The 14,086-nt window shown below is 36.6% G+C and overlaps 1 protein-coding gene across 6 annotated transcripts in view; it reads left to right on the forward strand.

The window, feature by feature from the left end:
* KAT6B (lysine acetyltransferase 6B) overlaps positions 1-14,086 on the forward strand; it is a 191,839-nt gene that overhangs the window by 133,627 nt on the left and 44,126 nt on the right. For 3 of the 6 annotated variants that reach the window (XM_045439679.1, XM_045439680.1, XM_045439678.1), the window contains exons 5-11: positions 2,075-2,190; positions 2,439-2,520; positions 4,965-5,097; positions 8,072-9,003; positions 10,022-10,143; positions 11,738-11,853; positions 13,641-13,782. In XM_045439679.1, coding sequence (XP_045295635.1) covers positions 2,075-2,190; positions 2,439-2,520; positions 4,965-5,097; positions 8,072-9,003; positions 10,022-10,143; positions 11,738-11,853; positions 13,641-13,782 — 1,643 coding nt within the window. The remainder of the gene's footprint in view (positions 1-2,074; positions 2,191-2,438; positions 2,521-4,964; positions 5,098-8,071; positions 9,004-10,021; positions 10,144-11,737; positions 11,854-13,640; positions 13,783-14,086) is intronic. The other 3 variants (XM_045439683.1, XM_045439682.1, XM_045439681.1) reach the window with 2 other exon arrangements.

Genomic DNA, 14,086 nt, shown 5'->3' on the forward strand with positions numbered 1-14,086 from the left:
CTAAAGGGAAGATAGGCTGAAGATTTTAGAATTTGACAGGGTAGCTTAAATGGTAGTTTTGAGATATAATAGTGCTTAAAGTGAGAGAAAGCAATAAGAGGAGGAATATTCCTTGCTCTTGATTGACAGTGGCTGAAATCCTTTAATTTTTAAAATGTGTAATTATTAAAAAGTATTTTCCATAGGATCTCGGTGAGAATAAGTAGTAAACTAAAATAAGATGTGAATTACCTTAGTTACTGAATATTAAGCTAAGGTACAAAAGCAGATTTAAATGTAGAGAAAAATTCAGTGCATGAAATTGAGGTCATATGTGCTGGTGATGTATGACTTACAGGAAGTAATAAAAAGGGGGGGGGAAGAAGTAAATGGTATACTTTTAAGCTGATGGGACCCATTTTAAGCGTGGAATTTAAATTGCTGTTCTTTAAAACTTGAGTTCTTACCCCCCATAACTATGGGGGGGGGGAGGGAGAACCCTGATCAAAGTAGATCTCTCCCCTCTCCTTTCAGAGTACACTTCTTAAAGTAGGCAAGCAAGCTGTCTTTGTTTGCTATTCCTGAGCAGAAAGAGGTGATTGATACCATTTTTATATATTTAAACTTCCTCCCCCTGTACTCATTTGAATGAGAGGAACCCTTCTAAAAGAATGGTGTCATAGGTTAAATGCATCTGCCTGGGTGTCTCTGAAGCCTGAGTTTGTAATCCTATGACAACATTTTATTTGCTCAACATCTTAAATACAGATGTTTAGATTTTTTTTTTTTTTTTTTTAGCTCAGGAATAGTGTGCTTTTATTAACGGTATTGATGATTGATTTTGAATGTTTTTACTTCAAAAAGCCAAATCTCCTAGTGGGTGGAATTTTATGAAGCACCTGTTAAGCTTTAGGGAGGAGGACCTTTTTGGCAGCAACCCAAAAAACATATTTAAACAATGAGCCTGCCAAAGTCAGGAAATTATAAAACAGTTTTGAAATTGCAGAATCTGCTTTTTTTATTACCCTCAGGTTTCTTTTGCAGCTTGGTTATAAGTTCTTTCACATGGGATTTACTAATGTTCTTACTATTTTAAGACCAGATTTAGAAAAAATAAAATCAAGTTTAGGGATCTCAGGTTTATGTGATAAAAGACCATCACATTTTAAACTGAACTGCCTTCCAAAGAGACTAGGCTCACACTCCCAAGCCTTTTGGAGGAATCTATTACTCAGTGTAGGTTGGGTGGCTTCCTTGAATGGTGTTGCTGCTTAGGGTCTCGAGTTTTGCTCTGTGAAGTGAGTGCTGCTAGATAAAGTGTGCCCAAAACTGTGTGGAAAAGGTGAGCACTCAGAAAAATGGGGGAAACCTGCTGAGGGTGTTCTTCTTGGCATATTCCATTTGACGTGGATCTTCCAACTTCTTAACTCTCAGATTCACAATTTCTGCTTCTACTTTCAGAATTTAAGTTCAAGGACCAGGGGCAAGATGGCAATAGTATCTTCTTTCCATATCCCAGCAATGGGGTATTCTCTGTATACTGTTGGTTTGTTTGTTTGTTTGTTTATTTATTTATTTATTTATTTATTTATTTATTTATTTATTTATTTTTGGCATTTATAGTTGTATTATTAAGCAGCCCATTTTACTTAGCTGTCATTTTAAGTTTTATGATTCCAGTATACAGAGCAGGAATTATATGAACTTCGGTAACTCCTCTCACCATCCAGCACACCAGCAAACTGTGGGTCATTGGTGGCTGATGAGGAGGGCCAGGGCAAGAGGTTAACAGAAGGCACGGGAATGAGAACATGATTTGAGCATGTTATCTTCAAGTTCTCCAAGACTTTTGATTGGAACCTGGTACAAATTTTCCAAATTTCTCTTAAGGAATCATTTGTATAATCACTCAGTTACATACAGGGGAAAAAAGGCAGAGAGGGAAGTATCATTTGGATTCTCTGATCTTTTTGTATTTTCCAGTTCTTTAGGTCTTTAACTGGCATTATCACTATCTATGAACAATGAGGGAATGGGAGTTTAAAAAAATCTAAAGCACCATTCCCATAAAGCAATTTGCTTTTTATTCTTGTAGGACACCCATCCTGTTTGAAATTTTGTCCTGAATTAACAACAAATGTAAAGGCCTTAAGGTGGCAGTGCATCGAGTGCAAGACATGCAGTGCATGTAGAATCCAAGGCAAAAATGCAGTAAGTATGGCTTTCAGTAGTCCATCTCCAGGTAAATTGCTAGTTCTCAGTGTTAAGGTTTGTCATTCTTGTAGACAGTTGCTATTTTCTATTTGAAGATTTAAATACACGTGATTTCAGGTTTCAGCAGGGATCATGGTACCCCTTCGTTATATTTAATTACTATTAAGCAGATAATAAGAGAATTTGTGGCCTTTTACAGTTAGTTGGTTTCAGTCTCAACGACTCTCTAATATGTTATCTTACAGGATAATATGCTTTTTTGTGACTCCTGTGATAGAGGATTCCATATGGAGTGCTGTGACCCCCCACTTTCCAGAATGCCAAAAGGTGAACTTTTAAAACATAGTAAAAATGTGTTTTATTACATACTCATTAGCCTTGTCCAGCTCAGAGGGATACAGGTTCCTTAAGCACTTTTTCATCCCTTCCACCTCCTTATACTTGTGGGTTTGGCACATGTTGTGAGCAGAGAAGTGTAAAAGCATTTAGTTTATGGGTAATGTAATAAAGACTCTAATTCAAGCACAAGGGTAAGAAAGAGACCATTCCTTTCCCAAAACCATTCCCTTATTAGGATCAATTTAGATTAGGTAGGTCAGAAGTTTTGAACACTCTTCATGTTATTCAGTACCATGCTCAGAGGTGAGAAATCACCTATTTTCCATAATGGTTGTAATGATGTCTCCAAATTCCTACGAAATGAGCTACCCCCATTTTCTTGGCCATTAGTTGATAATTTGAACATGAGCATCGGAACTATTTTATATGAATATATCCATATGGAATATGGACTTTTGTCTCTGTCTCAGTCTCCTTTCATCATTTTATAATATATTAAACATTAAAAATAACTGCCATATTACAAAATTTATTCATTTTTATTGTGAAAGATTTAGTAAATACAGAGTGGCAGAACAGAATAAAAAGAACAGTCCATTAGGAATTCCCTCTCAGCTCGCTACACACCTTTAAAAAGAAACAGAACATTTTATACATGTTTTTGTAATCTTTTGTTTTTTTCATCTTTATAAGATTCTAACATCCTCACATCATTAAATGTTCTCCTAAACACAGTTTTTAATGAGTGCATAGAACTCCATAGTATAGAGCTGGGGTAGCAAACCTGTTGACTATGGGCCACAGTTATACTTTGTTGGTACATATACATATACATATACATATACATATACATATACATATACATATACATATACATATATTTTGAAGACTTCTTTAAAGGCATTACAGGTGAGCTGATACAATATTTTTAAAATTTTGAATTTGCTTCCTTTAGGTGGAGTATGCATGTTGCCCCAATCTCACTACTCCCTCTTGTCTTGAATTCCAGCTTGCTTCAGTTGGGTGGCTCCTGAACATATTTGATTTTGCAACCCCACGTATAAACAAATCATAAGTTACTTAACCCCCAATGGTGGATATTACAAATGTTTTCAATTTTTTCTATCACAATTATTTCCTTAAGATAAATTCCTAGGGGAGGAATTGCTGGATCAAAAGCTGTGTACATGAAAGGTTCTATCAGTTTTCAGACAGACCACCAGTGTGTGAGAATATCTGTTTCCCTGTATTGTAACCAACACTTACCATTACTCTATTTCATTGAATCTGAGACACATTTTATAAAAAATCAGGTGCATTTTATAGTCCATAGTGTCTCATTCTCGATGAAATACAGTGGTATTATTTACAATTTGTACCAATTTGATATAATAGAAAAAAGGTCTGATTCTTTTTTTAAGTAATGACATTGAACATATGTTTGATTATTAGCTATTTGTATATCATTGTAAAATGCTTGTTTTTACCCATTAATCATTTTTCTGTTGGGGTTTTAACCTTTTCTTACTGATTTGTAGAAGTTCTTTATATTTTTATATAGTCCAGTCCATGAATCTTTTTCTTTATGGCTTCAGTCTTAAACGCCAGTCATGCTTAAATTAAATAAATAACCACATATTTTTCCTGGTACTTGGTAACATTTAATTTTGTCATAATATTCATCTGCCTAGAATTTATTTTTATAAAGGATAAGAAATAATTCTTTTCCTTCCATATAGATGGTTATTTGTTCTGTCACCACTTCACTGAGTCATTTCATCCTTTCCCCACTGACTTGAAATATGACCTTTTTGATAGGCTAAACTTCTATAGGTTTCAGTTGTTTTGGTATAAAAATTCTTGTCCAGTGACCTATTTCTCTATACCAGATGTATAGTTTTAATTCTTGTAGCTTCAGAGTCCTTAAAAATTTTGTTTTAATTAAAAGTTATATTTTATACTGATTTTTTTTTTTTTTTTTTTAGCATGGAAGATTTCCAGAAAGAAATAAAATAAATTCCTTTTTCCCAGAGATTCTAAAAACCAATTAACTTAAAAACATCTCCCTCTAATCAAAAGATATCTAATATCCGGCAGGATCGGGTTTTCATGTGTGTTTATGTGGTGGAGGGAGGTTTGGTGACATCTTGCAGAAAGCCTCATAGAAGGGTTCTGAGATAGGGACAGCCCTCTGTTCTCACCACCTTGACCCTGGTTGGGGCAGGGGCGGGGGTGGGGGGAGTGGGGTGGGGGGAGTGACCTTTAATGAAGGCTTCCTGAGGAGAATGACAAAAGGGAATATCTACGTTCTAGAGTAGAGTTCTGCATACAGGCATATATCTTTGGACAGCTTATTTCCACTGCAGTTTATATTTAATATCTCTCCTAAAATGAAACATTAAAATACTTTTCTCATATATATATTAATTCAGGGATGTGGATTTGCCAAGTCTGCAGACCAAAGAAAAAGGGAAGAAAACTACTTCATGAGAAAGCTGCACAAATAAAACGACGATATGCAAAACCCATTGGACGACCGAAAAATAAATTAAAGCAACGATTGTTGTAGGTTGAGATCTTATCAAAAGAAATCTTTTATCTTATGCTTTAAAATATAGGCGATTGTAACCCCCTTAGATTGTATTATCTTTTTCAACGTTTATTTATTTTTGGGACAGAGAGAGACAGAGCATGAACGGGGGAGGGGCAGAGAGAGAGGGAGACACAGAATCGGAAACAGGCTCCAGGCTCCGAGCCATCAGCCCAGAGCCCGACGCGGGGCTCGAACTCACGGACCGCGAGATCGTGACCTGGCTGAAGTCGGACGCTTAACCGACTGCGCCACCCAGGCGCCCCTGTATTATCTTTTTAGCATCGTTTTAGAAACTCAAGGGACAAGGAATAGTGCTCCTTTTGCATAGCTGTGGAAATTTTTTGAAAATAACATTTTTAATTACAATTGGCATTTGGGGATCTTCTGTTGGCAGTATCTGTGATGATAAGTGACATTTTTCAAGCAGCAAGATGGAAACAGAATGTAAGAATTGGAAAGAATCATTCTGCCTACTTTATTACTGGCTGAGCATTAGAAGAGCTTAATTACATAAATATTTTTGTGGGGATTTTAAAACAAGAGAGGGATTTGTTCACATCTATAGTGAATCTCTTGTCACTCCAGATAGCATTTTAGAAACACGACTTCTCTTTTCTGGTGCTAATTTAGTATTACAACATTTAAGATCCCTTGTATGAAATAGGAGTTTCCAAGAAACCTATAAATGACTCTCCTCGTGTTTGCACACAAAGAGTTAGAACCATTCAGTATGTGCACATGTGTTCAGATATACAGATGAAATAATATGTTCGCAGTGGCTTGCACATCTACTATGATAATCTACTAACCTGTTGCCATATAGTTGCCATTAAAGCCCAGTGGAACATTCAACCGGAGTTACTTAGAGAAGTAGAGAAAAGATAAGGGGAGAAGTGGATGTGTTTTTTTAACCTTCGAATATAGAATTGGCTTTCAACATCAAATAAGGTGTTAATAAATGAAATCAGCAGAGTTGCATATCTGAAGTAGTTCTATCAATAAGACCTTCTCCAGTCTCTTTAGGCTTTAGTGAAAGGGTCATTGTGATGTAGAAATGAATAGATGCTCTGCACACCCTGTGAGCAAACACCAGTTATCTTACTTGTTACTCTTCCCCCTCATTTGATCTGAAGCAATTCACTACCTTACCTGCTCTCAGAAAAACAATATTCTCCTGCACCTCTGTCTCCCAGAGGAGAAATAGAACAATGAATAGAGTTTTCTGTGAAAGCCCTTTTAACTGGTGGACATATTTAAATGGAATTTTTGTTAATTTCTAGAGGCACACATGAAACATTTATGAATAAAATCTTTCATATTAGCATCATTTGAAGTAGAATTTATATGTTTTTGCATTCATCCTGTGTAAGCATTGTTCTCAAAATGGGACTGTATCCTTAGGGCCCAATTAAAAAAACCAAATTAGGATATAAACTTTCTAAACAAAGGACACAGCTGAAAATTGCATCTGGCACCAGTCCTAACTTTTTGTTTGTCCAAAATTGTCCTTTGAGCTTAGGAATTTTTAAGACAGTCTAGGGAGTTTTCCTTTTTACATGCTTTATAAGCATATTATCCTTTCTGGGCAATCGATTCCAGATACAGTCCAAATGCGGTATTGTAATGTGAAACATTTTAGCTTGGATGACTGTTTATTGGTAACCCTTCCTGTGACACAAGATCTCCAGTGAGATCTCCAGCGTTAACCCGATTTGGCTCTATCAGTGGTGTCGGGCAAAGCTCCTGGCCGCAGAGCTGCCTCAGATGAGCCCGGTGGCTCACCCTGTCGTTCTGCACCAGAATCCACTTGAGTCGACTGCTGAAATTCATCATTAATGTGCAAGATGACCACTAAAATGTGCTCTTCTGTTTGTAATTAAGATATTTTTATAATTTGATATCATATCATTTTCAGGCTTCCATTTCTTCATTATGAGCCTTCAGCTAAATTGATAATTTTGAAAGTGCATTCTTGGGCCCCAGCACTACCATAATTCACATGCAAATGTTTCTATTGTATAAAATTCTGCTGCAAAATGGGTAGCTTTCCAAGCCCTAGCCTGAGGTGAAGGCAGGCAGCTGCTGTTCCTCTAAGCAGCTGTGGTAGTGGTGTGACCTCTGGTCCATGTTGACCACACAGCTGTATGGCAGAACCAGCATCAAATGAACTGAAATAGCGTACAGAGATTCTGATGCCAAGTATCTGATAATGACCATGGTAAATGTGCTGCTTCTTCACCAGACTTTCCATGCCATGTCTGACCCGCTGTAGCTTTTCTTTAATCATTTCTTCAGTTTTTGCTATTGTTGTCCTTTTCTCAGCAATATTTTATGCTGTAATTAATCGTCTCCTCTACTTAGAGAGTATTATTGGTTATGTTATCATCCTAAGCATAAACTGCCCAGAGGAAGAAGCTTTCTTTAACATTTTCTTAAAAAAAAGAAAAAAAAAGTTACTAATTTATAGACCTACCCAAATTCTATTTGTATATAAATTTTCCAATTGAGTTAAAATTGCTTCTAACTAGAGATTAGATAAGCTTATTCTTTCACTTCTAGATAATACGACTTATTAAAAGACGTAGGAAACCATAATTATTTGTGACTACACAAGGGGTAACTTTTTTATTTAAGTATAATGAAGGCACTTGTGTTATTTTAGTCTCTTCAAAACTTTTCTTACTCCTATTGCCCTTGGGTCCACATGGCTTCTTCCAGTGCCTCTTGGATGGGTCCTGGGAGAATCATGACATGCAAATGTGGCGGCTGCTAATTGTTTCTACAAACATCTCGGTGGAGGCACACACACAAAAATAGTTCTTAGGGTTGCAGTCCAGCTTCTTAAGTTTAAGCACATTGAATGCATCTAGTTGCTATAAATTTGTTTTCGATACCTTTATAATTCTATTATTAAATGCTGATACTATTCTCTAAATTTTTGCCTAGGTCTGTAACCAGTGATGAAGGATCCATGAATGCATTCACAGGAAGGGGGTCACCTGGTAGGGGTCAAAAGACTAAAGTCTGTACCACACCTTCATCTGGTCATGCTGCATCTGGGAAGGACTCAAGCAGCAGATTGGCTGTTACAGACCTCACTCGGCCTGGTGCCACCACCAAAATCACCACCACCTCCACCTACATTTCTGCCTCTACACTTAAAGTTAACAAGAAAACCAAAGGGCTCATTGATGGCCTTACTAAGTTTTTTACACCATCACCTGATGGTCGCAGATCACGAGGTGAAATAATAGACTTTTCAAAGCACTACCGTCCAAGGAAAAAGGTCTCTCAGAAACAGTCATGCACTTCTCATGTGTTGGCTACAGGTACCACACAAAAGCTAAAACCTCCACCTTCTTCACTTCCACCCCCAACCCCCATCTCCGGTCAGAGCCCCAGTTCACAAAAGTCCAGCACTTCCGCCTCTTCTACCTCTCCCCAGAGTTCTTCCAGCCAGTCCAGTGTGCCCTCCTTTAGCAGTCTTACTAATAACAGCCAGCTGAAGGCACTCTTTGATGGACTTTCTCATATCTATACCACTCAGGGACAGTCTCGAAAAAAGGGACACCCAAGTTATGCACCACCCAAACGTATGCGTCGTAAATCTGAATTATCTTCCACGGCAAAATCTAAAGCCCATTTCTTTGGAAAACGAGATATTAGAAGTAGGTTTCTTGCTCACTCCTCCTCCTCTAGCTGGGGGATGGCTAGAGGACGTATTTTTAAAGCAATTGCTCACTTCAAGCGAACAACTTTCCTTAAAAAGCACAGGATGCTAGGCAGATTAAAATATAAAGTGACCCCTCAGATGGGGACCCCCTCACCAGGGAAGGGGAGCTTGACAGACGGAAGGATTAAACCTGATCAGGATGATGGTAAGCAAAAGGTCAAAGCTCCAACCAAACCTGCGTCCCGTCCCTTTCTCCCCAACCCCGAAAACAATAAATCAATCAATTCCTATTTGTCACATAGGTCTTAGCTATTTCTCTTGTTCTCACTTCACTTTCATACAGAAGCAGTGAAACTTTGACCTTTTTCTAATGCTGACTAAACCTCCAAAATCTTGTTTTTTTTCCAACTAATACTCTCCCACCTTTTATTATTTATTTCCATCTGTAGTGACACTAGGACCCCCAGATGCCTTCATAGTGTTGCTTATGGCTTTGTAGTCCCGCATGAGTAGCCACTGTCATGCTTCTGCCACGCACTTTGCTATGCCCGCCTCCTCAGCCCCAACGCTGCCTGCACACGCTGTCAGCGCTTCCCACAGCAGGGGGTGGGGGGGTGGGGTGGGTTCAGCTGCTCATTTCAGCTCCCTCTGCTCCATTGCTTTCTCATGACAAAGTTCATCCTGCTTCCTTCTCAACAACGCCTGATCTGTGATCCTGTGAAGTGTGCTTTTGGGTGAGAGTGTGTCTGTGTGTGTAGTCACAGTAGGGAGAAAACTGATTTCATGATTTCCTTGAACAAATTGGCCCGTTACATTTGCTACCCTTTATAAAACAAAAAACAAAAATGTGTCATTTCGACAACGTGGTTGATTTTTTTTTTTTTTTTTAATCTCAAAAGGGGTAATGGGAATTCTATAATGAGACATTGATGTAATTTCTGATCTCAGTTGAAAAATATGATTTTGCTTTGTGTTACTCTTACTTTCCCTCATTTATTTATTGAAACTATAACAGATGACAGTGGTAATTCAGATAAAAATTTGGGTCCAGCAGGGAAAGGGCACTGCTGGATCTTTGAGCAGTGCTTGGATATGAAAGCTTCTAAAGCTTAAAAACAATCCCTATTTGCCCGCTATGCTAATTTGGTGCCATTTTGGTAATATATGGTGGTTATTCATGATTCAAGTCAGTGAATACGCTTTCTGCTGGTTTTAAATGACAGATACTGAAATCAAAATAAGCATCAAACAAGAAAGTACAGATATAAATGTGCTTGGAAACAAGGATACCGTTACTGAAGAGGACTTGGATGTTTTTAAGCAGGCCCAGGAACTTTCTTGGGAGGTAAGGCCAGGATACCACATTATAGCAACAAGGATAATATGTGAGTTTTACATAGATGACCATTATGAAATTACTGCTTTGATTTGACAGAAAATCCCCCTCAAAATCCTTTGTGGTCCTTTAACTGTTATCATGATGGTTTTTGTGGAAGAAGATATAGGTTCAAAAGCAGTGGCTCTGTAGAGTTTTCTGTACTCTCAAAAGTTGATAAGGGCTCAGCTGGTCTCACAAAAGGTAACAGCAGCTGAAGCAGATTTGGGAAGGTGCTTCTAGGTGTGAAGGACTAGATTTCTGATTATTTTTGCTGAAATTTAGAAAATAGTTTTAAATGGTTAAAAAGAAGACCATCACGTTTAAATTTACCAGTCCATCTTCCAACACAGATGGTCAGCCATATGAAAAATGTCTTGTAATTTTAACACTTTGGCATTGATTAAGGCAATATTTTGTTGCATGATTAGCTATAATCACTTTTAGTTTCATTGTCCAGTAATTTATTTAAATGATCCCACTTAAAAGAGTAACTCTAGTTAGTTTATTGTCACCAAAACATTGAAAGGTAAGGCTTTGGGACTTCCCAAAAACAGATTTATAATGAAGTATGAATTTTTTATGTCAGTAGACCACATTTAGTTTCTTTGGCAAACTATTCACAGACTCCCTATCCTACCTAACCCTTTTTTTCTTTTTTCTGGGGGGAGGGGGATAGCAGTAGTCTCTTAAGCTTTATTTTTCGTAGCAGCCACTTGGGCTAAATACTTCTGAAGGTTTCTTATTTAAGGGGCTATTGGATACTTCCATTCCCCATTCTGCTCCTTCAGTATGCTTTGTAATTGTTTTCATTTGGCTAGGATAAATGTCAAAAATTCTCCGTCTTTGAGATTTGAAGTCCTTAAATATTATAAAATTTCCAGCCTACTTCTGGCATTCATAGGTAGACATGATGAACAACAACAGGCCATTATCTGAAACATGTAAACATTTAAGCCCTTCCTTTCTTTCCAACACAGTAACACTGGCATTTCATTCAAGAACATTTCTTGTCTGTATCAGGCACTGTGCTAGACACTGGGAATAACACAGTGAATCAGGAAGGCAAAATTCTTAACCTCGTGCTTGGAGTGAGGGGAGCAAAGGAGATGGATATTAAAATGCAGACTTTCACAATCTTAGGGTTGTGATTTCACAATTTTGGGATCACTGGTAGTTCATGGAGGAACAGTGCTCATGGAGGAACTGTAAGAGTATGTAACAGCCATGTCATCTTATAATTTATTCAGTTATAATACATTGTACCAGATCATTAAATTCAGTTCAATAGACATTTTTATGTATTTACCTTTGTACTCATTTCCTGTCTTGGTAATACTGTTTCTTAGTGGTATTAGTTTGTTTGTATATGAATCTTACACTGAATTTATTATTTTACAAGGCCCTATGATGTGTTTTCAACAACCTGAAAATTCACAATTAAGATTAGTGTTCTGTTCTTGATAGGTTTTCATATCCACTAGTGAAAGAACCAAAATGTAAGTGAATAAATTCTCTTCTAATACATGTATTTTATTTCCTTCCTTTTCTTTTTCTCTGACAGAAAATAGAGTGTGAAAGTGGGGTGGAAGACTGTGGCCGGTACCCTTCTGTAATAGAATTTGGGAAATATGAAATCCAAACCTGGTACTCCTCGCCTTACCCACAGGAATATGCAAGGTAATGGAATATCCTGGAAGGTCTATAACTTTAATGTCATGTATGTGAGGAATGGAAATACTCAGTTCTACAGCAAGAATTAGATGATTTTTTTAGGACATAAATTTTGATCGTCGAATCCAAGTACTTCCAAGTCCAAGACTATTACTTTGTGCCAGCATCGTTTTATACTAGTATTCGCTGTTCTATGTAAACTCCTTCCACTCCTTTGTTACACAGGCATTGTAAATTTTTCCTTTTAGCTTTTAAGACCATGCTTTCTCTCTGGTTAATTGGACAACTGTTCTTTGTGTTTGAAACCAAATAAGGAGGAAAAAACCTAGCCATTGTAAAATACTTGGTAGTTTCTTCTCAGTTGCCCTTTTCATTTTCCTAATTAGGCTTGTTAGTTTTCTCTCTGATTTCTGACATTTTGTTTTCAAGTTTTTTACAGAAATGTAGCAGAAGAATGAAAAATCAAAGAAAGTAGGTGGTCGTGGGTAGCCTTAAGAGACCTTTCCCCAGATCTTTTAGAACTATTTGTGACTAACTTGTTAAAAATGAAGAGAAAATAGTGATATTAGAGTTTTCTTTTGTCTTGATCTAAGATTAGCTGTGAAATTGTCTTGAACTAATATATCTAAAAGTGGGTATCTTGTGAACAGGTTTCTTCCTTCTGATACATCAGGATACACTTTAATAGTATCAAATGTTTTAGCCTGCAAAGTTTCTGGTAATCTGAAACTTGCTTTTCTTCTAGAGTAGATCTTGTCCTTTTCTCTACCTGATGGGTGGCTAACCTGTCATCTACTAGAGAAAATGAGGAGGGTGTTTTAGAAGTTCAGTGGCAGAGTAAGATTCAGGAGTCTTGGTTTCTCTTTCCAGCTTATATCACTTGCCTGTGTGTTCTTGAACAATTTTTTTAAAAAATACTTAGGAGCTTTAATTTCTATGGGTAATCATAATTCATGTGTTCTGAGAGCTTTGAGTAAAATTTGTATATAACTCCAAGATTTGAAGTTACTATTATCTGAGTCTGTAGCTAATTTTCGCCCAAATCATTCTATCCTTTCTTATGCCCCAAAGACCTGGAAAGTGCTTCTAAACATTTTCTTACAATACTAGCAATGTGTTTAAATGTGATCAGGCACACATTAAGAATGTTACAATTTTAAAGGTGGAGAAAAAGTCATCATGGGTGAGAAATCTGTGTAATGTTATTCAGAGTCAGTGGAATTGGTAGAAACTAAAATCTTTTTGATTTTTCTACATTTATTGTCATATATATTTATGAAAATAACTATATCCATAAATGGAAATTTTAACAATTAAATTCCAGGACTTCTCTGCCTTATAAATCATTTTTTAAAATAATGAATTCACTTTCCTCTGAGTAAAAGACTATTGCAGTTACACCACTGACCATATATACTGTTGAAACTATGACATGAAATCTGAAATTTGAAAAATGTGCATGGTTACCTGACAAGAGGCCATCTTTATTGTCGATTTTCCGAGTAGTGGTTCCAAGTCTAAAAACCTGTCTGTTTGTATGACATTTCTAAGGAAACAAATTATTTGTTCACAAAATAATGGCAGCAAATATTATTTTACTGAAAAATAATGTAAAGTTTGTACATTCTCTTTACTACTGGCTTTCTTTTTTTTTTCTTCTTTTGAAACGATTTCTTTCAAATACTGTTGTAGAGTCTTATTATGATTTGGAGAAAATTGAACGATGTTTAATATTTTTTTCCCTGAACAGTATAATCAATCTGATAGATTCTTTGATTTTAAAATTTTAACAGATTACCAAAGCTTTACCTGTGTGAATTCTGTCTTAAATATATGAAAAGTAAAAATATTTTGTTAAGACACTCAAAGAAATGTGGATGGTTTCATCCTCCAGCAAATGAAATTTACCGAAGGAAAGACCTTTCAGTATTTGAGGTAAGCATGTGTAAATAAAAAACTCAGCTTGTGAAACCTAGTACTTACAGTTGTTGATTATGTACTGATTTGTTTCTAGAAGGTACACAGTATATTCGATTTCAGCATTCAAATTCAGACTGCTCTGTAAAATATCTCCATGTTTTGGAATGTTTAACCATATTGAGCAACCATTTAGATTGATGATGAATTCCTACTTCATCACATTAACTTTTTTGTCTTCTCCCAAATCCCTGTCTGCACCAGATATATTCACCAGTGAATTTATGATCTTCTCAGCTCTTTGTAAATTCTACTTTCTTTG

Source organism: Leopardus geoffroyi, chromosome D2 (genome assembly GCF_018350155.1).
Source record: "Leopardus geoffroyi isolate Oge1 chromosome D2, O.geoffroyi_Oge1_pat1.0, whole genome shotgun sequence".
In the NCBI taxonomy this organism is placed as follows: domain Eukaryota; kingdom Metazoa; phylum Chordata; class Mammalia; order Carnivora; family Felidae; genus Leopardus; species Leopardus geoffroyi.